The 24,725-nt window shown below is 36.6% G+C and overlaps 1 protein-coding gene across 4 annotated transcripts in view; it reads right to left on the reverse strand.

Annotated features, from left to right (window-relative positions):
* snx13 (sorting nexin 13) overlaps positions 1-24,725 on the reverse strand; it is a 193,164-nt gene that overhangs the window by 58,299 nt on the left and 110,140 nt on the right. For all 4 annotated transcript variants that reach the window (XM_059972666.1, XM_059972665.1, XM_059972664.1 and 1 more), the window contains 5 exons: positions 18,821-18,922; positions 12,158-12,246; positions 9,677-9,760; positions 9,031-9,169; positions 2,316-2,404 (listed from right to left, as the gene is read on the reverse strand). In XM_059972666.1, the coding sequence (XP_059828649.1) occupies positions 2,316-2,404; positions 9,031-9,169; positions 9,677-9,760; positions 12,158-12,246; positions 18,821-18,922 (503 nt within the window). The remainder of the gene's footprint in view (positions 1-2,315; positions 2,405-9,030; positions 9,170-9,676; positions 9,761-12,157; positions 12,247-18,820; positions 18,923-24,725) is intronic.

Here is a 24,725-nt window from a genome sequence, read left to right on the forward strand (position 1 = left end):
TTCCCAACTTCTTCAGGTGGCTTTAGGGAAATGTCAGTTACTAGTGTTACTTCATTCATGACAATCAATTTGCTCCTGTTGGTTTTGAGTGTCTGTGTTCTTATATTAGCTACAAATAGATTTTAATATGCTGTAAGTAAACACAAGGTCGCCATGCAGCATGTTCACTATTCCTTGGTTTTCACTTACAAAACTACTCTAGTTAACAGTAGTCCTAATCACTTTTTTAATAAAGCTGTGCTTTTTCTTGATATCTCTTGCCAGTTTCTTTTCATTGAGTATTTGCAGTAGTATTGCCATATTTATTTTTTTCTCTCTCCTAGACTAATGTTAGGGCAATTGTGAGGGCAACCTAAAATGAAACACACAAATAAAAAACTCAAGTCTTCCATTACCGTTTCCACTGGCAAGTGATTCTCAAGGGTAGCTCTACACAGACTTTTGCTTCCATTATCTTATTTACAAATTTTTTCAGTTTACTGTGAATTGCCAACATCATGTTAAAGCTATCTATTCATATCCATTTCCACAACTCCTTGTTTTCAAATATTACATTGTTGTCTAGTGATGGCACTGTATTAATTAACCTAATCTGACACCCTCTGTTTATTGATTCAAGGACATATTAATGCAGAAGCTATTTTGAACACACAAGAATTTAAGTTTTTGAAATTAAAATCTCACATGCCCACAATGGTGAGCTAGAAGACCAAGAAATGTAGACGTGCAACGTTAATGATTGAGACAGTACTGTTGCCAACGGCTGGTATCAACTTTATTTTACCCTGATACAAATACCAAATAGCCATTCTGAATAAAAAGTTTAAATTTACACTATGGTTGTGATGGATTCCATTTATAAATACTGAAGCATGGCAAGGAGGTAGAGAATATCTAAACAACTTCATGTGCTGTATTTTAAATACAGAATGGAGATTAATATCTTTAATTTTAAAAACACCAAGTGATCAATCCGCTAATTTTATTTCCAGTTCTAAGAAAAGATCTTGCATCTGAAATGTTATTTGTCATTTTTACTGACTGAGATGCTGGATATTTTTGTATTGATGTCTGTAGATATTCATTTTAAAAACATTTAATGCTGCTTTTGGACATTAAGGAAATGAAACTGCAGGAATAAAGACAGAATACAGTGGATTCCACTTAATCCATGATTAATTAGGCCAACTGCTTATTTGGGATAACTCACAAAAAACAAAAACTAATCAAGAAAACAGCCAGGATTTCCTTTATTTGGGGCAGGAGATTATTGCCAAACACTTTCTAACTAGCATCAGTCGTGTGCACTTATGTGATCATTAGACACAACACCATGCGTAGAGTGAAAGGTTTTTAAAAAGCATCAGTTGTGTGTACTTGTGTTTAAGAAGCAGTAATTTTTGCCACTAATAGTGAGAAATAAGCACAAGAGAATTCAGAACAGTTTTGCTCACTATGGTTTCTAGCATTCAGGTCTGAAGATGCTGGATTAGACTGGGAGTGAAAATGGTAACAATTTCACTTCTTCAACAAGTTAGGAACTATGAAAAATTTGAAGGTATCAACAATCATCTTGAACGTTACAATGAAAATAAAGATTAGGAGGATGCAATCATTGAAAGCTTTGTATTAAGGCAGTGCATTATCTGCACTAGGTGTCTGCAACTGGTTGTTCATTTACAGCCCATCAAAAGAATATGCAGCATACAATGGATGAATTCCTCCATCAATGACTATTAGGAATTAATACAGTTTTACAGTACTGTAGTAGTAGTACTAGCGATATTCTGATCTGTTCTGTACTTCATTTAAAAATGTAATTTGTTACTCAGTTTTAAAAGTTTCTCTTTTTTGTACCATAACTAATTCCATGAAACTTTGGACAAATGGGTCAGCCACTTAGTTTGCTCAAATGTAGCAATTAACTAGAATTGACCGTATAAACTAAATTTCACCTGTTTAACTTTAGAGCTGCATAGGATATTATTATCCTATTACTAATGTAATCTCAAGTTTATTGAATCTGTAATCTATTCATTATTTTGTGTTGTTTTTTTTTATATATGAAATTTAATAAAAAGATTGAAAAAGAAAGAAAGAACTTTAGAGCTGCAGAAATGATACAAGTGTTACTTTCAAAGCCAAATTGGACAACAATTTTTAACTTTCTTCAGATACAGCCATTGCCATTGTTTGACAAATAAAAATGATGCACGTCTTTTCATGTCATTAATGATTTCAAGTTAAATAAAATGCAATTTTAAGGTTGTTTCCATTTTAATGAGCAACCCAAAAGCAATTAATAAATACATTACCTTTCCGGAGTTTAATCGCTGTACCCTCGATTCACAGATTTTCTTCACAAAAAGTAAACTGTTTATCTGATTCTTTATGTTGCTTATATCTAAAAGTAAGGTTGCAACAATTAAGCAAAACCTGAATAGGTCAGATTTCTAAAAATCTTCAAATAAATTTAAACATTAAAATATATACTTTCAGATTAAGTCACCTCAGATTAAAATAACGTACTCAAAGTCAAAACATTAACCCTATCCATGTGTTGTCAAATAAACACAGAGGATAAATGACTGCTTGTAAGTTGCTTTTAGTTTTACCTTGACACGATTATATATATCTAATATTTAGGATTTACAGATTTGCGCTTCAAATCAACCTTTTATTTAAATAACTGTTTGCCTAAGAAAGTATTCGGACAAGTTATATAAGTAAAATCTAATGATACAACCATCTTTTAAAATACAACAGACCAATCAGAAAGTGAAATGCTTTTCTAATAAATGCTTCATAACACCTTATTTATTATGAGATTTATATGCTGAGATTGACGTTCATCAATTAAGGAGTGCCTTTATAGTTATTTCAACAAAAAAAGGAATGCATATATTTAGAGTAAGATGGTTGGTAGAATTAATGCCATCAGGATAAGAGAACCAGAGATACACAAGATAATAGCAAGTCTGCAAAAAGTTACTAAAATATACTCAAAGAAGCTCGAGTGTGAAAACAGATCTTGCTTGAAAGCCCTTGGTACTACATATAAAATGGAGAGATGAAATGAAGCAACACAAATCAAAGTCTGACTTGTACATGACATTGTATCACAATTCTTCCAAGAAATTAGATTATTTTGGAAATACATGGTTAATTACCCACCACTTTGGCTTATTCAAGTTGCCCCCTCATGCCCATTGCTCGTCATAACCCATGTGCAAATGGTGGAGTTTCTGAACAAACAGGAGGTGCACATATTGTGCAAGCTTGTGAACCATAGATTGCATCCTTTCAAGAAGAAGAATGCCCCGGTAGATTCTTAGGAGCTAAATTCATTGGGGAATTTTTTTGGAGGAGGTAGAATAACTGGGTCATGTTGCAAGGATTAAAAAACAAGGGGTCTACTTACATCAGCAGACTTGTAATTAGGAACTAAATCTAGCCAGGAAGCAAATGTGTCCAACAATTGAACTTGTGAAAGCAAAGACATGGTACAATGCAATTTACCACAGAACCTCTTACAAGCCAAAGAATCCAAAGTAGGTCATTCAAATAGAAGCTAACAAGTCCAACTAACTAAAGGTAATTTTGAATGTTCAGGCAGTAGATTCAGAGGCTGCAACGTTCAAAGGGGCTTAAGTATGTGATGACTATAAAGGAAAACCTTGAGCTAGGCTTCATGGAGTTTTTGTTCTCCTTGGACTCTCACATGGTGATTGGTGAACCTGCTGTTAAAATACTCTAGCACACTGATGTGAAGTCATTGTCTTACAATGCTACCCTACAGTTAGTCCATGAAAGAAAAATGGCAAATTAATTTTTGCTGAGAAGTGGTGTAGGGGGCAGGCATTCAGTCTCTTGGACCATTAGGATCTCTTCTGAGGTAGAGGCGACCTGCACAAAAGGGACAGGTTGCATTTGAATCAGGAAGAGACCAATATCCTGGCAAGGAAATCTGCTTGTGTTACACATGACAATTTACACTAAATACTCGATACCCCCAATGGTGAATGGGACCATGAGGGGCAAGCGTGCAGAGAAATTCTTCATAGCTGTAAGAATAACAGGGTTGTATTAGTGTGACATTTTAATTTCCTCAGCATTGACTGGGCCACCCAGAGTATTAAGAGCCTGGATGGGAAGAAATTTCTGAAATGTGCCCAGTAAAGTTTCCTGAATGCAATACTGGACCTTCACTCAGGGAATGAGGCCCAGAAAGTAACTCAGTGAGGGAATACTTTGGCTATAATGACCACATTTCTGTTAGTTTTAAGACACTGAAGAAAAAAGGTAGGACAGTTGCCCGAATTAGAATCTAAATTGGATCAGGACTAATTTTGCAGGAATTGAGCAAAATCTAGCAGAAGTTGATTGGGTGAGCCCGTTTGAAGGAAAAGAAACACATGGCCAAGTGAAAGGCTTTTAAGAATCTGATTATCAAGAGTCCAGGAGCAGCATATTCCTATGAAAATCCAAGTAAGCTCAACAAGTTCAAAGAGCCTTGGCAGACGAGAAATATTGAAGCTCTAATTAAAAAAAGAAGAAAGCATAGGTTTAGGCTAGGGATGAATAAATGAGTGACAATAAATTGATTAAGGGTAGTCTAAGAGGGAAATCAGGAGGGCGAGGAGAGGGTATGAGATGTACCTGGCAGGTAAGATTAAGGAAAACCCAAGAGGTTCTATAGCTGTACGAGTTCTAGGGAGAGAGTAGGTTCCCTTAGAGATCAGCAGGCGTACCTATGGCTCAAGTCACAGGAGAATGGTGGGACATTTAATAGATATTTCTCCTCTGTGTTTACTACTAATGATGGTTGTCCAAGAACTAAGAGTAAGAAGTGGAGATGCTTTAGAGGACATTCACATTACCTGGGAAGAAGTATTTACAGTTTTACAGAGTATTAAGGCAGATAAAAACCCTGGGCTGACCAAGTGCTTCCTCAGACTTTGTTGGAGACCAGAGGAGAAATTGTGGAGGCCCATGCTGAGGTAACTGCTTCGTCGCTAACCACCAGTGAAGCTCCCAAACAATGTCATGTGCCTTATATTGTTCCTTTGCTTAAGAAAGGTTAAAGTAGTTATAGGGGATACAGCCAGTTCACACATTAAGATTCTGAACTGTGGTGGAACATATTTTGGAGCTATTAAATGGGATGTTGCTTTAAAAATGTGATGTCAACAGCTCCAGGGCCTGCATGTTCCTGATAGGATGAAGGGCAAGAGCTGGCAGGTTCAGGGAACCCTGAATGACAAAGGATATTGAGGTTCTAATTAAGAAAAAGAGGATACACTGTGCATAAGCAATTGGTAACTAGCAAATCTGTTGACAATAACAGGAAATGTAGGAATTCACAAGAGAGAAGTTAGGACAAAAATAGGCTACAAGAAGGATCCTTCAAGCAAGGTGAAGCAAGACCCAATATTTTTTACAGCTATATTATGAGTAAAAGGAGAAAATGAGTTCCCTAAAAATTCGCACAGCTGCTGTGTAGACCCAAAGGAAATGGGTGAGGTTTTAAAGTATATTATTTCTCTTCAGTTTTTACTGTGGAGAAAGTTACGGAAATTTAGAAAAGGGGGAAATGAGCAGTGTTGTGTTAGAACACATATGAATTAGCAGGGAGGAGATATTAAGATGCATTGATGGAAAAACATCCAGGACCTGACCTGGTGCATTTCTGGACTATATGGGAAGCTAGAGAAGAAACTATGGAGGCCCTTGAAGAGATTTATGCTTCATCCCACAAGTGAGGTGCCAGAGGACTAGAGAGTGGCTAATATGGCACCATCATTTAAAAAAGGTAGCAAAAACAAGCCAGAAGATCACAAGTCAGTAAGTCTGATATCAGTAGTGGGTAAATTGCTGGAGAGCATTCTGAGAGACAGGATCTACCAACATTTGGAGAAACAGGGTCGAATTCAGGTTCATGTATTTATCACATGTACATCAAAACATACATTAACAATCAGCAAAACATAAGAATGTGCGGAGGACAGCCCACAAGTGATGCCACAAAATCCAGCACCAACATAGCATGCCCACAAAATTCAGGAAACAATAGCAACAATGGCTCTCATTCTCACTAGTCTTCATCTACAGCATCTGCCAGCCCAACATCCATCCACATGATCACTGGTCTTAAAATGTGCAGCACAGAGTAGATCTAGACTCCTCACTTCCCTGTCCTTAAACCTGATCCTCTCTGTCCTCAAAAAATTCCCACGAACCCAGAAGTACAACCACTGTCTCAGCCATAATCTTGGAGACCAAAAGGCCCTCAGCATGGAAAGTAATGTCTGAAGGAACTCTGGGATCTTTGAAGAGGTAACCCAGGAGGTAGATGCAGGTCGGGCAGTGGATGTTGTCTGTACTGACTTTAACCAGATCTTTGGCAAGGTTCTCTATTGGCAGGGTAGTCTGCAAGATTAGATCACATGGGACCCAGAGAGACAGTGGACTGGATTCATAGTAGCTTGCTAGTGGGAAGCAGATGATGATCATGGAGGGTTTTTCCCTCAAACTGGAAGCTTTGTGTCCAGTGATGCGCCACAGAAGTCAATGCTAGTACCTTTGTGGTTTGTAATTTATATAAATCATTTGAACGTGAATGCACAAGGTATTCTTAGTAAGTTTATGGGTGAGATTATATTCTTCTCTCTGAATGTTCATTAAATTTCATCTTTCTGTACTGGAACATAGTCAACTCACCCCAATATCTCAGCTATTGTTTCACTGTACCAATTATAATCTACATATGGATTACTTGTGAACTACTATATTCACATAGTTAAACAAACATCATTGTCCATCAATTTTTTTCAACCTGACATCTTTTGACAACATATAGCATACAACAGCCCTGCCTCTTTGGATTAAGAATGTTGGAAAACTGGGTTTTAGTTTATGGAAATTAATATACTTTGTCCCCATAATTGTTAATATCCCTGAACTTTACAGCTGTTATGGTGCTCTTATTAAATAAGATAATATAATGAGTACTGAACTCATTTTTAATGTTTTCTCATGACACAACCAGTGGTAATGTGGCCACTCCATTAGGTACAAACATCTAATCAGCCAATCATGTGGCATAAAATCAATACATACAAGTATGTAGACATGACCAAGAGGTTCAGTTATTGTTATACCAAACATCAGAATGGGGAAAGAAATGTCATCAATGTGACTTCGACGTGGAATAATTTTTGGTTCCAGATGTGGTAGTTTCAGTATCTCAGAAACTGCTGATCTCCTGAGATTTTCACACACATCAGTCTCTAGAATTTACAAAGAATGCTGCGAGAAACAAAAAACACATTCAAAACATCCAGTGTGGATAGGCGAAAACATCTTGTTTATGAAAGATCAGAGGAGAATGACCAGACTGGCTCAATCTGACAGGAAGGTGGTAGTAAATCAAATAACCATGCGTGACAACAGTGGTGTGCAGAAGAACATCACTGAATTTACAACTCATCAGACTTTGAAGTGGATGGGCTGCAGCAACAGAAGACCATGAACATACACTCAGTGATCACTTTATTAGGTACTCCCTATACTTGTTTTCAAAGCTTTCCATCAATCCCATTCCCCTATCTATTTCTCTGAACCCTATTCTCACGTACCTATCAGCTTCCTAATACCCTTGCCACCCACTTACATTAGAGATAATTTACAGTAGTCAATTAACAAACTAACACATTTGGAATGTGACAGGAAACTGGAGCACAAGGGAGAAACCCAAGAGGGCACAAAGAATACATGGAGCACCTGACATCAGGATTGAACCCAAGTCACTAAGCTCCAATGCAGCAGCAGTAACTGCTGCACCACTGTTGACGGTGGCACAACTCAACATGCTGTAGTCATCTCCCTGAAATCTCTGTTTGGATTCTGAAGAAATTTTCAGTGCTGATTGGTAAGATCTGGAGATGTACATTTATAGTAAGAATTGCTATAACCCAACAGAAAAAAAGTTTGCACCTGAATATCTCCTAAGCTAGAACTTTCAGATGGTTTTTATTTTCACTGACAAGTTTATATTTATATCTCAGCCTTTAGGCAGTGTAAAAGCATGCACAGCATGATTGGACTGTCTGACCTATAGCGATCTTCTGCTATTCCTTTGTTATTCTCATTTAAACACTTCTATTATTTGAAGTGAAAGCAATTCCTATAGTTGAGAACCATGAGAAAAATAATTCTGAAACATGAAAGATGCTAGGACTCCAGAACCCTATTAAGTAGCCAGAAGATGGCTTTAAATAGAATCCGTCCAATCCTGATGAGCACATTGCTTATGGAAACACAAATATTCCATTTTGCTCTCCACTCAACTTAAGGAAACAATTTCAGTAGAACCTTTTATATCAAGTAATTCCAGGCTCTTTAATGTAGTAGCAGTTTCTTTTTCCCGCACAAAAAGGTTTCGTCATTATCACTCTGAAATATGGGCAAAATAGATTTGGAACATTTTTTCTACAGCGTTACCCAAAATGAGATATTTGGAATGCAAGAGAAATCCAATAATATTCAAATTGAGAAAGTATTTAAACTACACTTAACTTATTTATCTTTAATTATCTTTCCAATAAGCTTGTCAGCTATGTAAAAGATAATAATTTCTTAATACAAGAAAAATACATTGTTTATGCCAATCATATTTTATACATCAAACACCTTTCAAAACATTTTTCACTACCAACTTTGACCAAATATACAGCCTCAAGGTTTAATGGCAACCCTCACAAAACAAGATACCTTCCAATTAACAAACAAGAGAAAATCTGCAGATGCTGGAGGAACTCAGTAGGGCAGGCAACATCGATAGAAAACATTTCAGGCCGAGACTCTTTGGCAGGACTGATGAAGAAAAGATGAGGAGTAGATTTAAAAGGTGGAGGAGATGACAGCAATTAACAACTTGTTCTCCTTGCCATTGAGGGTGCCAAAACTTACTCCAATACACAATAACATACTTTAAAAGCCAGGGAAATCCAGATTAATTTAAATATCTACCATCACCAGCTGTATCTAGAGATCGAAGATGCTGCAGCTCATCTGCAGCTTTCTCTTTCACTGCTTCCAGTTCCACAACTTTGTCACTTAGTTTGATAATATTCAGAAAAGCTTCATAATTACAATTGGCATCACGAATCTGAAACAAAAATACCCCAACATTTCATAAACCCGTGCGATTTAGTCTCAATCAACAATTTCAATACAAAAATAGCCCAAAAATGCATACTGTTAAAACATAAAATTTAAAATTTACTTCTAATAATTAAAACAAACATTGCTGATTTTTCTACACATTTCAGTTGTTGATAATTCTTACCTGTTTACAAATTACTGATCACAGAGCTACCATTTGACAAAAATAACAAAAATTCCCAGTTATTGCCAGTACAGAAACTGACACTTTGCAATTAACCTTGTCTTCATAATCTTTAATACAAAAATTAACAGAGAAATGTGTTCTTTACATATCAGCCCTTATACCCCTTATTTCCTTTATTTCTCTAATGAGATACAGTTGTATAATAATCTTTTCTCCATTTTTTGTTTTGCTCAAATGTATTAAATTTAACATTGTAGGAAAGAAATGCTTATCAAGACAATTGATGAAATTGGCACAATTTCATTAATCATGAATGTCACTTACCATCCATATAATATACTGATTAACAAAGTCAGGATCACTAAGCTGGTCAATTAATGGAAGAAGAATTCCCTTTGCCAAAATTTCCTGAAAAATTAGAGCAATTCTTTTGACTAGATTAGCATTTTGAAAATATATTTAAGCTTTTCAAAAATACATTCTTCATTGAAAATGGGGATGCAAGTGATTAAATAAACAGATTGGAGGATTGAACTATGAATTCCAAAGGCACGACCGCAAATCCTACTAATGAAACTGGGAATTTAAACTCAGTTTAGATATATACCCTTTCGAATTTTGTAATTAGAAGTAAAGACCTATAGCATCAGGGCTGACTCTATAGTCTAGCTTATTCATTCATATTAACAGCCATTACAATGAAACAGCAACAAATAAAATTAGATTGAACAAATAACAGCACAGTTACTCCAACCCAGTTAATACTGTAGAATCCTTATGAGCTCTTGGGACCTGGTGCTTAAAACAAGAACAATCTCACTCAAGTAGCAACCTTGCAGCTATCCTAATATCTTAACATAATTTGCCAGGCTTTCCAATTACAACTTTGGTTATTGCTTGACCAGCTATAAAGGACAGTCACTAGGAGATTAATATCAACTCCAAACTCCCTGAAATAACATAACATTAAGTAAAACTAGAAAACTTCTCAAAATTAAAAGTGGAAAACCTCTTTAGATTACCATGCATCACTGCTATTCAGCTAATGAATAATGATAATGATTCATAATTATAATGATCCCTGGGACATGAAAGGGAACATACCATCTGGTATCCACAAAATCTCTTGACCATTCTGCCAGCTATTGAATCCCCCCCCCCCCCCCCCCCGCTTCCCTTGTGAGCCACAGAACCAAACTCAGTGCAAGAGATCTCGTCACTGCGGCTTTTCCCTGGTAGGCCATTCAACCCCAACTCCTCCTCAACAGTATCCAAAGCAGTTATACTCATTGAGGGAAATGGTCTGCCTATTCCCTATCCCTCTCCTGATAGTCACCCAGCCACCTGGTTCCTGCAACTAAGGTTATTATCTCCTTGTAGCTCTCATCTGCCTCCTCCTCATTCTTCAGGTCATCCAGCTCCAGTTCCCTAACATGGTCTGTAAGGAGCTGCATTCAGATGCAAATGTAGCCATCAGGGATCCTGGAAGTTTCCCAGATCTCCCTCATCTTGCATGAGGAGCACACCACTAATCTGTGACCCACTCTCAATAGTCTTGCTAGACTTATATAGTCAAAGAAAGAGAAAACTCAGAAACCTCAACCTAGTCTCTGCCTCTTCATGCCATAGCTTCTTGAGCCTGACTCAGCTCCCCACTCTAACACGTCCATTCCAACAATGTCCACCATCATGATGGCTGCCTCACTTAAACTTCACTTCTTTTTGTTGACCCTTGCCAAGTGCTTAATTACCCAAATAATTTCCAGCTCCACAGAATGTTCCAACAGGCCCCACTCACATTTTAAATCTGATGCTGAAGTCCACAAACAACTGCCTCTGAGATTTCAAGTTCTGTAGAAAGCCCTGGTTTTGTATCCCAACCACAGTAGAAAATGGCTAATAAATGTTTAGAAATAAAGAAATCAATACTGAACATATTAACATGTAGGGCCTACACCCATGAATAATTGGAAAATCTAGAACTTACTTAGTACCTCATCACACTCCCAAACTCTTGGCAGTGAAGGAAGCCATGTACTGGGAAAAGCCCAGTTTCATTAGCAAAATTGTTGTTCTTAAACAGAAAAATGTCGTGAATCTAAATGAGTTAATGATTTTGTTCAGAATCTCATCATAATACCTATGGATAAATGTTTATCTTTTAATAAAAAAAGGCAGTTATACTGCTACTCTGTAACTTTTACAGTGACTAGGTCACAGAGATGCTTGCAATAACCCTTTCAAGAGGCACTGTAAACAAGCTAGATATATAAAAGGTAATGACAACTGTTTTAGCCATCATGATACATGTCATGGATCTCTAGACCATATATGATATTTTTATCTATATACCTATCTATTTACAGATAGGTGCGTTAAGATGGTCAATCCAAAACCTGATGAAAATTTTAGGAATTGCAGGGCTTCAATGACAATAATTTTTTTTTGTCAATTTTGTTCATCCTCTGGTGCTCATCCATATTAAATTCAGTTTCATAACTTGCCAATGCTTGGACTAGTAAGTCCTAATATTTAAATGGATAACTTATCCTGCAGGTAAGGTAAATTTCACCAGTTCTTTTGAAACCTCCAGAATTATGAAGTGTGATCAGGAGAGAATCTTCTGTAGTTATGGACTATAATTTAAATATCTAATTGCCACAAAATTTAGCAGGTATGATTTCAACCAAATGCATCTTCAGAAATGATTAAGCAATATTATTTGGCAGCTGAGAAATAGTTAAGAGCTCACATCACATTTTGCAATCATATAATCAGATTGAAGAAGAAACCAGCTCGTCTCACCCTCAGGAAATATCTCATGTTCTTGTTATGGAAGTCTCCAGCAGGAAGAATCAAATATAATAGAACCTCACAGAGATCTCTCAAGAATGCTGCAAAAGTAAGCAAGTTGAAATCAACAACTGTAAATGCCAGTCATAAACTGTAACTTCTGTAATTTTTTTTTATCCCATTAATCATTACTTAAGTTGTAACCATAGTAGAACTAATTTAGGTAAGAAATGTGTTTTATTTTTTCTTCTATTTGTAGCATTTGTCAACCCACCAAAGAAAGCATTCTGAGTGCATAATGGCTTGGCACAGTAACTGCTTTGTATGTGACCATAAAAAATGCCGAAGTATGGACACAGTATGGCACAGGAACTAGCCTCCTCTCTCCATGCACTCTAGTTATACTTCTTACTGCCTCAGTAAAGCAGCCAGCATAATCAAGGACCACCCACCTCAGACATTCCCTCTTCTCCCCTTTTCCATGGGGCAAGAAGATACAAACTCCTGCTAGCATGTACCATCAAGCTCAATGACACCCTACTGTTATAAGACTATTAATGGTTCCCTTGTACAAGATGAACTCTTGACCTCAACCTATCTATTTATGATCTTACAATTCACTGTTTATCTGCACTGGCTTTTCTCTGCAGCTGTTACACATCATTTATTGTTTTATCTTAATGCACTATGCAAGGATCTAATCTATACAACAATATGCAAGTCAAGCTTTTCAGTGCATCTTTGTAGGTAACAATAATACATTAATTCCAAAAAATATATCCATTAAGGCCAGGAAATATATACTTCAGTTTGTTTCCAATATACATTTCATTAATACTGTGTTCAGTGGAAGGATGGAGTACTTTATTTTAGCTCAATTCCTCTACTATCCTGTTGTAAAAAAGACATCTGTAAAGGAAAACTGAAAGCAAAATGTTTTAAAAAGTTTACTAGAAAATAAACAAAGCTACGCCACTACTTTGTCATGCATTTTTTATAGCAACAGCATTCACCATAATTTTTCTAAATATTCTTTGAATCAAGAGGCTTCTGGAATACATTAGGTCTGAAATGACAATCAAAATTGTCTTTATCAATTCTCCCCTTGGTTCCTACTATAAAAGTATCCAATGTATTATAACTTAGCATGCTATGGTGTGAACATCTGGTCTCCTGGGGCAGGTGTGAACTGTACAAAAGGGACAGGTTGCACTTGAACCCGAGAGGAACCAATATTCTTACAGGCATATTTACTAGAGCTGTTGGGAGTGTTTTAAACTATTATGACAGGGGAATGGAGCCAGTATGATAGAGCTGAGGATGAGCCAGCAGGTTTACAACTAAATGATGGGTGTAACATGAATGTAAGGAAGGGCAACCCAATGCATGGATACAAATGCAGACAGAGTAAACAGTTAAATTGTACCACAGGGGCAAAGTTCAAAAGGGAGAAAAATGCAGAACTGAAAGTGCTGTATTTAAATGTGTGTAGCACGTAGAATAACGTGGATGAACTCGTGGCACAATTAGATGTTGGTCAGTGTGACGTTGTGGGCATCACAAAGGCAGCCATAGTTGGGAGCTCAACATCAAAGGATACACTTTGTATTGAAAGGGCAGGTAGGAAGGAAGGCATAGGTGTGGCTCTGTTGGTAAGAGATGGATTAACATCTTTAGAAAGAGGTGACATAGGGTCAGAGCATGTCAAATCTTTCTGGGTGGAGTTAAGAAACTGCAAGGGTGAAAAAACCATTACGGGAATCATATATAGTAGCCAAGATGTGGGGTTGAGATTACAAAGGGAGCTGCAAAAGGCATGTCACGTCACAATTGTAATGGGGAACAACATGTAAGAGGATTGGGAAAATCAGTCTGGTGACAGATCGCAAGATAGCGAATTTGTTGAATGCCTACAAGGTGGCTTTTTAGAGCAGTTTGTGCTTGAGCGTACAAGGGGAAAGGCTATCTTAGATTGTGTGTTGTGTAATAACCCAGATTTTATTAGAGAGCATAACATAAAGGAACCCTTAGGAGACAGTAATCATAGTATGATTGAATTCATACTGGAGGGAGAGGGGGAGAGGGGGAGGGGGAGAGGGGGAGGGGGAGGGGGGGAGGGGGAGGGGGAGGGGGGGAGGGGGAGGGGGAGGGGGGGGAGGGGGAGGGGGAGGGGGGGAGGGGGAGGGGGGGAGGGGGAGAGGGGGAGGGGGAGGGGGGAGGGGGAGAGGGGGAGGGGGAGGGGGGAGGGGGAGGGGGGAGGGGGAGGGGGAGGGGGAGGGGGAGGGGGAGGGGGAGAGGGAGGGGGAGAGGGAGAGGGAGAGGGAGAGGGAGAGGGAGAGGGAGAGGGAGAGAGAGAGAGAGAGAGAGAGAAAAGCACAAGTCACATGTATAAGTACTACAATGGAATAAAGAGAAATACAGAGGCATGAGAAAGGAGCTTGCGCAGGTAGACTGGAAGATACTGGCAGGGATGACAGCAGAGCAGAGAAGGCTGAAGTTTCTGGGAATAGTTCACAAGGTGCAAGGTAGATTTGTCCCACAGAGGAAGAAGTTCTCAAATGGCAGAAGTAGGCAACTGGGGCTGACAAAAGAAGTTAAGGACTGCTAAGGGCATACACATTAGCAAAAGAGAGTGGGAAGTTGGATGATTGGGAAGCTTTTAAAATCCAACAAACAGCAACTAAAAAAGCTATAAGATGAAATATGAGGGCAAACTAGTCAATATAAAGGATACGAAAAGATTTTTCAGTTGTATAAGTAATAAAAGGGAAGTGAGAGTTGATACTGGACCACTTGAAAATGACTGGTGAAATAAATTATTAAGGAGACAAAGAAATCAAATATGAATTTAATGAGTACCTTACAAAAGTCTTCACTGTGGTGGACACAAGCAGTGTGCCAGAAGTTGGTGAGTGTCAGGGAGCAGTAGTGTACACCATTGCTATTACAAAGGAAAAAGTGCAAGGCAATCTCAAATGTCTTAATGTGGATAAGTCACCTGGACAAGATGGACTACACCTCAGAGTCCTGAGAGAGGTTGCTGAAGGGATAACAGATGCATTGGTCATGATCTTTCAAGAATCACTTGATTCTGGCATGGTCCCGGAAGACTGAAAGATTTCAAATGTCACTTCACTCTTTAAGAAGGGAGGAAGGCAAAGGAAATTATTGGCCAGTTAGCCAAGCCTCAATGGTTGGAAAAGTTTTGGGAGTCTATTATTAATTATGAGATTTTGAGGTACTTGGACACTAATGATAGAATAAATCAAAAGTCAGCATGCGTTCTGTACAGGGAAATCTTGCCTGACAAATCTGTTAGAGTTCTTGGAGGAAGTAACAATCAGGGTGGACAAAGGAGAGGCAGTGGATGTAATTTACTTGGATTGTCAGAAGACATTTCATAAGGTGCCACACAAAAGGCAGCAAGTGGGAATAAAAGGGACCTTTTCTGGTTGGTTGCCAGTGACTAGTGGTATTCTTCAGGGGTCGGTATTGGGAGTGCTATTTCTCATACTGTTCGTCAATGATTTAGTTAATGGAATTGATGCCTTTGTGGCAAAGTTTGTGAATGATGTGAATGATACAATGCCGAGCGCATCATTGGAGCCTCCCTGCCCTCTATTGTGGACCCGTACTCTTCCAGGTTGAAGAAGAGGGCGGGGAACATCATAAAGGACTCCTTCCATCCTGTGCACGGACTGTTTGAACTGCTTCCGTCTGGTAGGCGCTTCAGATCCCTCCAGACTAAGACTAATAGGCTCTGGAGAAGTTTTATCCCTACTGCGGTCACTTTGCTGAACAGTTAACTGCCGGTTAACTGTCGGCTAACTATTACTTGGATTGCACTACCTGTATGTATAATCTATATTTTCATTTATATTTATCATTATTATTGTTATGAGCAGAGAGACAACATCTGTCGGAAGTAAATTCCTTGTATGTGCACAGGTACTTGGCGATTAAAGTCTGATTCTGATTCTGATTGGTAGATGGGTAGGTAGTGCTGAGGACTTGGACAAATTGCAAGAATGGGCAAAAAATTGGCAGATGGAATACAGTGTTGGAAAATGTATGATAATACAGTTTGGTAAAAGGAACAATAGTGCAGACTATTATCTTAATGGGAAGAAAATTCAAACATCAGAAGTGCAGTCTTCGTACAAGACTCCTAGAAGGTTAATTTACAGGTTGAGTCTGTGGTAAAGACTGCAAATGTAATGTTGGCATTTATTTCAAGGTAAAGAGAATATAAAAGCAAGGAGACAATGCTGATGTTTTATAAGACACTAGTCAGGCTGTATTTGGAGTATTGCAAATAGTTTTGGGCTCCATACCTTAGAAAGGATGTGTTGTTGTTGGAGAGTCCAGAGGACATTACAAGGATGATTCCAAGAATGAAGGTGTTAACATGAGGAGCATTTGGCAGCTTTGGGCCCAGAATTTAGAAGAATGCAGAGGGTGAATCTCATTGAAACCTACCAAATGTTGAAAGGACTAGATGTGGAAAGGATGTTTCCTATGGGAGTATCCTAAACTAGAAGACACAGCCTCAAAATTGAGGGGCGACCTTTTAGACCAGACACTAGGAGAACTTTTTTTTAAGCTAGAGAGGAGTATCTGTGGAATGTTCTGCCACAGAATGAGAAGGCATTCAGAACAGAAGTTGATCGTGTCCTGATTGGTCAGGGCATCAAAGGATATGGCAAGGAGGCAAGTGTCTGGGGTTGAGTGGGAACCAGATTCAGCCATGATGGAATGGCAGAGCAGACTCGATGGGCTTGATGGCCTAATTCTGCTTCTACGTCTTATGGTCTTTAACTGATATTAACTCCCGTTCTACTCTGCTTGATAAAACAGCACATTGTTCCACAGCATGAGGGTGAAAGATGGCATGGAGAAACATGAGAGAGGGGTGCAATGACAGACACAAACTGAAACAATTTAAAGATTGTGTGGGTACAGTTGAAAGAAAAGTGACATGCATTATCTTATTTTAGGATTTTCTTCCAAATAGCTTGAGCTAATTTGAATATTAAAATCCAAATAGTTTGCTTGATTTGAAGAAAAAAATGTGGTCAACTTATCATATTTTTGCTCCATGTTCTATGAAAAGTCCAACAACAAAACATTGTAAGTAAAAATTCTGACCTCTTGCTTAAAAATTCAGGATTTCCATGTTTTAGAAAAAGCCCTGAACCTACTGACATACTGTTTTAAAAATCTATTTTAAAACTGAAGATTTAATTATAAATTTCTTTAACATGCGTTAACAATTATTTGTCAGCTAGTCATCTTAGATGACTGTAACATATAGAAAATAATTTCAAAATTGCTCAATTTATCAAGAAAAATAAGACATACTGAACACAAGAAAACAAAAGAATAAGCCATTTTGAAAAAGAACATCTTTATTAGAAAACTCTATGCTTCATAGTTAGGATGTGTAAATTTTGTAACTTGTATTTTATTCATAAATTCTGCTTCCTCTGCACAGATTAAACTTACCAAGATGGAGATAAACATCAAAATCAAGAAACAATACAACATGGAGATGACTTTAGGGAATTTATTAATTATGCATCTAATGATTTCTGCAACTTGCACATTTCAAATAATGACTAATGATCCAAATAAACTGCATACAAAAGGCAATTTTAAGTTCTGCTGTTTCATTTCCCCAAAGAAATTGCCTGACATGCTGAATAGCTTCAGTACATTCCTGTTTTAAAGTTTGTAAAATTTGCTTTTTTTTTGTTTTAAGACTAAATTGCAAGCTAACTCAAAAGGCTGATGTATGACTGCAACAAATCACTGAGCAGAGAAACTGATCAGAAACACAGCATATCAAGTTGCATCAAGTACAAAGAACTGGATAAATTGATGCATTAGTCTTTACAATCAACAAGCTTTGAAAGGCAAGTCTGCTCCTGAACATTTCAGTAAGCATGGTGTTGTCCATTCTTCCCTGCTGTTTTGTTGATTAAAGGTGCCTTCCTACAATTGTGCTGCCCTCTCACCGAGTATTTCATACCTTTTTTTCATCTTCCATGCTAACAACTGATTTCCTTAGCTATTTCACCTGACCTTTAGCAAAAACTATTACTAGCCGCATTCTTTGTTTTTACAAATTCAGCTATTCCTTACCATCCTCACTTTCTTACAGACTGAGCTATGTTTAAATGAGACTCACACCAATTATTTAGAATTTTGTCACAAAAATTGTTTTCCTCAGTGAAATTGCCCTTTGAACACATCAAACACACTTCTGCTCTCACTGTCATAGTTCTACCCTTAGTTTTACTTCTTTCAAGTACTATACCTATACCTCCTTTCTGGATTTCCTGAGTATATTCTGTTTCTGATTATCTACATGTTTCCACTATAATTGCACAGTATAAATTGGCACCAGCTTTTACGATCAGTATGCTTTAAATATAATGATATTTCAGCAGTCTTTATTAGTCAGCATCATTTTAACTGAGCATCATCATTTACTTCTTGACCTGGACCTCTTATTTTCTATTTGCTTTCATTATCTTTATAACACTACCTGACGATAATTATGGTATTAAGGTACACCAAAAGCACAACAAGAAATGAACTTTGTTCAGATGAAAAATAGCTCCTTTCTGCATTTGAAAACCCTTTTCAGTACAAAGGCTAAACAAAACAAACCTTCTTCATCTTTGCTTGAAGTACAAATGAGGTCACGGCACACTTCACGCTCCATTTCTACTTCAACTTCAAAAAATGTTTCAACAAATTCTTCAGAGATATCTAAAATGACAGAATCACTGATCTTAATAACATACTGAAATCAACATTATTACTGCTATTGATAGGTGTGTTTGATAATATTAGTTAAGTAAAATGCAGACCAATATAAATACAGAAATCTCAACTTCTTTCATCAATGGTTAGGTTTAGAGGGCCTTGTCGAGCAACAGCAAAGGCATCTTTAAATTTTAACCCATTAGTTATAAAGGCTAATGCAGCAGCAGCAGCACGTTGCTTTTTCTTGAGGTGTGAAGTTGGGGTTGTAATAAGTATATTCAATTTCTTGAGATCACTAATGTTTTAACTTTATGCTGTTTTAAATTATGATCTGAGCTACCCTATTTCACCCCCAAATGTATGATTTCACTTATCTTGGTTTAAATTCAGTTGCATTATCAGCTATTTCTACCATTATTCCTGCAACTGAATGATGGAGTAGACTCGAGGGACTGAATGGCCTACTTCTGCTCCTATATCATATGGTCTTACTTTCTTCTCTTATCAACATTAAGTCCACGGAGAGCAGGCTACATCACTGTCTGGCATGGAGGGCCACTGCACAGGACCGAAAGAAGCTGCAGAAGGTTGTACATCTAGTCAGCTCCATCTTAGGTACTAGCCTACAAAGTACCCAGGACATCTTCAGCGAGCGGTGTCTCAGAAAGGCAGTGTCCATTATTAAGGACCTCCAGTACCCAAGACGAGCCCTTTTCTCACTGTTACCATCAGGAAGGACACACTCAGTGATTTACGAACAGCTTCTCCTCCTCTGCCATCTGATTCCTAAATGGACATTGAATCTTTGAACACTACCTTACTTTTTTAAAAATAACAGTATTTCTGCTTTTGTACTTCTTTAAAATTTATTTAATATGGAATTGATTTACTTATTATTTTTATTGTTTTCTCTGCTAGATTATGTATTGCATTGAACTGCTGCTGCTAGTTTAACAAATTTCATGTCACATGCAGGTGATAATAAACCTGATTCTGATTCTACTTTTGATTAAGAACTTTACCAACCAATTTGTGTTATCCATATAAAAAATTACCCTTTCCACTCAAAGTTGAAACCTCTTTGAACTCAAGTTTTTCAAATTTCATATTCACTTTCTTATCAAGATGGATGAGTCACATTCTTACATCAGGTTCAAAATGTGTATACTATGTGTGAACGTACTTACATGAAAAATTCTTGCCTGGAAAGAAATAATCAAGTTCTGGATTAGAATCATAGAAAATCTACAGCACAATACAAAGCTGTGCCGAACATGTCCTTACCTTAGAAATTACCTAGGGTTACACATAGCCCTCTATTTTTCAAAGCTCCATGTACCTATCCAGGAGTCTCAAACTTGCTACACAAGTTCTTCTTTACAAATAAGAGGTTTCTTCAAAACAGTTTTGAAGTTCAAGAAATAAAACAGAAAATGTTATCTCTTCAGTTTCTTAAGAACCAAACTTTAATTATAATTGATGTAGATTATAATACCACCATGAGTCGACTGATTGCCACTGTTCATCACATGCAATTTCAGAGATACAGGAAAATAATTCAAGCAAAAGTCAAGTAACACATTGAAGTGCAAAAATAAAGTGCATGTGCTCGATCTGGTATCATATTCTTTTCTTCCTCAACAAGTAGGCAAGCAAAATAACTATTTTTTTTCCTCCCTCCCTATTACAATTAATTAATGTAAATTTCATCCATCCAGAACTGATGGGGATTGTGTTTGCTTCAAACAAGAAATAGTCACATTTAATAGCTTGGTCCCAACAGCAACAGCTTGAAATCAAGATGCATAAAGTATTGCAAAGTCTTAATAAAATCTCCATTAAAATTAGCACGCAATAATTTATTTCCAGGTAACTAGTTGCACTAAGTACTAAGGTTTGTATGCTTCTGTTTAGCCTGATTTTTTTCCTCACTTTGCTTCCACTCAATGCTATCAAACTCGTCCTCCTCATATTCGCTCCCCCTCTGGGAAGCGCACCTGCATATTAACAAAACCATCACGAATTAACTGTCTCTATGACCCTTTTGAATAGAAGATACTGACAGACTGATAACTATATTTCAATTAATTTGAGAGATCATATGTGACAGAATTTTCAAAATAAATGATATGCTAATTTTCACAGAAGCAATCATTTAATAAAACTGAAAGTAAAATAACAGGCGGGGGGGTGGAGTTTCAAGATGGCGACGTAAACATCTGCCTTTAGGCGCTCTTCATTTTTTCAACTAATCACCCCTTAATTAAATCTTTTCGAATTTAATCACATGGGTTGATACTTTTGATTAACTTTTTCTTCCTAAAATAATATTTGATCTAATCTCGACAAACATAAAATGGCTACAAGCAAGAAATCGTCTAAGGAACCTGTATCCATCGACGCAATCTCTACTCTTTTGGACGCTAAACTGGGTATTAAACTTTCGAGTCTGGAAGGCAGATTGGATGGTAGATTGGGAAGCAGACTGACAAGTTTGGAAAATAAGCTTACCAGGAAAATATCCGAACTTGAAGAAGCTGATAGATCGCTTGAAATTAAACTTCAATCGCAGGCATCGGATATTCAGCGGCATGAAGATAAGATCGTGACTCTTGAAAAATCCATTTGTGCAAAAGTACGTACAATTGAAGCGTTGGAGAAGAAGGTAGAGTCGAATGCTAAAACTATGGATCAGTATAAGTTTAAAATTACTGATCTCGAAAATCGATCTCGTAGACAGAATTTGCGTATCATCGGGTTTCCCGAAAAAGTTGAGTCCGGTGATTTAACTGAATTTTTCTCTAATTTACTATGGGAAACTTTCAGTGCTGAAGGTTTGCAAGCTAAACCTGTTATCGATCGTGTTCACAGAGTTGCGAGATTTTCGGCTCTGTCTGATAAACCACGAGCGGTGATTGTTCGCCTTCATTATCCTCGGGAGAAAGAGCTTTTAATTCGATTAGCTCGTAAAAAAGGCATGATTTCTTATAACACCAATTCATTTCGAATTGTTGAAGATTATTCTTTTGATGTAATGAAATCAAGAATCGCTTTTAAACCAGTGATGGCAGAGATTTATTCGATTGGCCTTAAACAAGCTTTAATGTATCCAGCGAAGCTCAGAATTACGTTAAACGACAACAGTCAGCAATTTTTCAAAACACCGGAAGAAGCAAAGAAATTTGTTGAAGAATATAGATCTTCTAGTGCAACTTGAACTTTGTGTCATGTTGAAGATTCCTCGGAGAGAGGGTGCCATCTCATTTTAAGTAACCTACGAAGTTGGGTTATAACTTTCTATCCCGTTCTACGGGTCTGGCTCTTATTTTTCATTATTATCACTATTTTATGGATGCTTTCTTAACTTTTACAATATTTTTTTAATTCTTTTTTCTGTTTCAGATATATACATCTATATCTTGTAATAATGATTTATTTTTTTCAAGATGTCGTTTCTTCTTCCCATAAGACTATGCTTTTTATAAACATTTATTTGTTTGCCTGTACTTAGAAATGGGACGAATGTTTTGAATTTTTTTTTAGTTTTTTTTAATATATATTGTAGTGTTTATTGAATCTTTTTTGATCCTATTTTGGTATTTTTTTATTATTAAACTTTTTTAATAGATTGTTGAATCTACATTTATATTTTGTAAGATGGCTTTTTCAAAATGTCGTTTCTTCTTCCCATAAGTCTTTGCTTTTGAAACGTCATCTTTCTTGCATTTATATATGAAATTTTTTTAAAGGTATATTACACTCTTAAATTTTGATGTTTATTTTTTTTGTTAAAGATTGTTTTATTATATTAGTTTTTTCATTCTGATTGACATATATTTTCTTTTTGCAACCCTATATTTAAATATGGGTGTTACATAGTTTTTCTTTAAAAAAACTTTTTATGGAGCTGCCATCTTGAAATGGGGGTAAGGTTAGTGTTAGATTATGCGCCTGCCGCTTGGCTTTTCTTCGAAGGGTGGGGGGAGGGGGTGGGGATCTTTTTTCAAAGTGGTTCTAGTTAATATTTATGCCCCAAATTTTGACTGCCCTGAATTTTTTAAACGTTTATTTACTTCCCTTCCTAATCTGAATGAATATATGTTGATATTGGGTGGAGATTTTAATTGTTGTTTGAATCCTTTGATGGATAGATCTAAACCTATTCGAACTCTTCCGAATAGATCAGCCTTACTTATTAATTCTTTTATGGTTGATTCGGGAATTACAGAAATATGGCGGTTTTTGAACCCTAAAGATAAAGAATTTTCATTTTTTTCACATGTATATCATAGTTATTCTAGAATTGATTACTTTCTTATTGATCATCGGTTATTAACGGATGTTATTGATTGTAAATATGATTCTATTACTATTTCGGATCATGCACCTTTGAAGTTATCTATTAAGATTCCGGACTTTTCCAATAATGTTAGATCTTGGAGACTTAATGTTACTCTGCTTCAAGACCCAGAATTTGTCATCTATATAAAGCAGCAAATTGATTTGTTTTTCTCAACAAACTATACTGAAGAAATTGACAGAGGAATACTTTGGGACTCTTTTAAGGCTTTTATCCGTGGACAAATTATTTCGTATTCCGCTGGTAAAAGGAAACAAAGATATTTAGATATTGCTTTATTGGTGGATAAAATTAAGGAAATTGATAAGATTTATTCCGTGACTCCTACCATAGAACTTTATAAGAAGAGAGTTGAGCTTCAAATGGAACATAGTTTATTATTATCTTCTTCAATTGAAAATCAATTAATTAGGACTAGAGCTCAATTCTATATTCACAGTGATCAAACTGGTAAACTGTTAGCTAATCAATTAAAAGCTATTTCAACCAGGCGACAAATTATTAAAATTCGTAAACAAGATGGTAATTTAACCACTGATTATAAAGAAATCAATAATACTTTTCAAGATTTTTATAAATCTTTATATCAATCAGAATTTGATGGTGATCTGTCCATGATGGATAATTTTTTTAACAATTTGAATATTCCTAAACTGACAGATGAAGATCGAAGTTTGTTCGATGCTCCTATCTCTATGGCCGAAATAGGTGAGGCTGTCTCATCAATGAATTCAGGGAAAGCTCCTGGCCCTGATGGTTATATTGTAGAATTTTTCAAAACTTTTTCTTCTTTGCTTTCCCCTTGGTTATGTGAAATCTTTAACGATGCATTTGCTAAGAAGAGATTACCTCAGTCTTTTTATGAAGCTACTATCTCTCTAATTCTTAAAAAAGATAAAGACCCTACTTTATGTACATCTTATCGCCCTATATCACTATTAAATGTAGATTCTAAGATTCTTACAAAAATTTTAGCCACTAGATTAGAAAAAGTATTACCACAGATTATTTCAGAAGATCAAACTGGTTTCATTAAGAATCGGTATTCTTTTTTTAATGTTAGAAAATTGATTAATATAATTCATACTTCATCACCCACAGTCCCAGAATGTGTTATCTCATTAGATGCTGAAAAAGCCTTTGATAGAGTTGAATGAACATATTTATTTAATGCATTGAGAAATTTTAATTTTAGTCCTAATTTTATATCATGGATTAAACTAATATACTATAAACCTGTTGCTTCTGTTCTTACAAATAATTATAGATCCTCCTTTTTTCAATTATCTCGTGGTACGAGACAAGGTTGTCCTTTAAGTCCTTTATTATTTAATATTGCGTTAGAACCTTTAGCCATTGCTATTCGTGAATCTCCTAATATTTTTGGTATTACTCGTAATGAGAAATTATATAAATTATCACTCTATGCTGATGATTTGCTGTTAT

This window comes from Hypanus sabinus, chromosome 6 (genome assembly GCF_030144855.1).
Source record: "Hypanus sabinus isolate sHypSab1 chromosome 6, sHypSab1.hap1, whole genome shotgun sequence".
Taxonomy (NCBI): domain Eukaryota; kingdom Metazoa; phylum Chordata; class Chondrichthyes; order Myliobatiformes; family Dasyatidae; genus Hypanus; species Hypanus sabinus.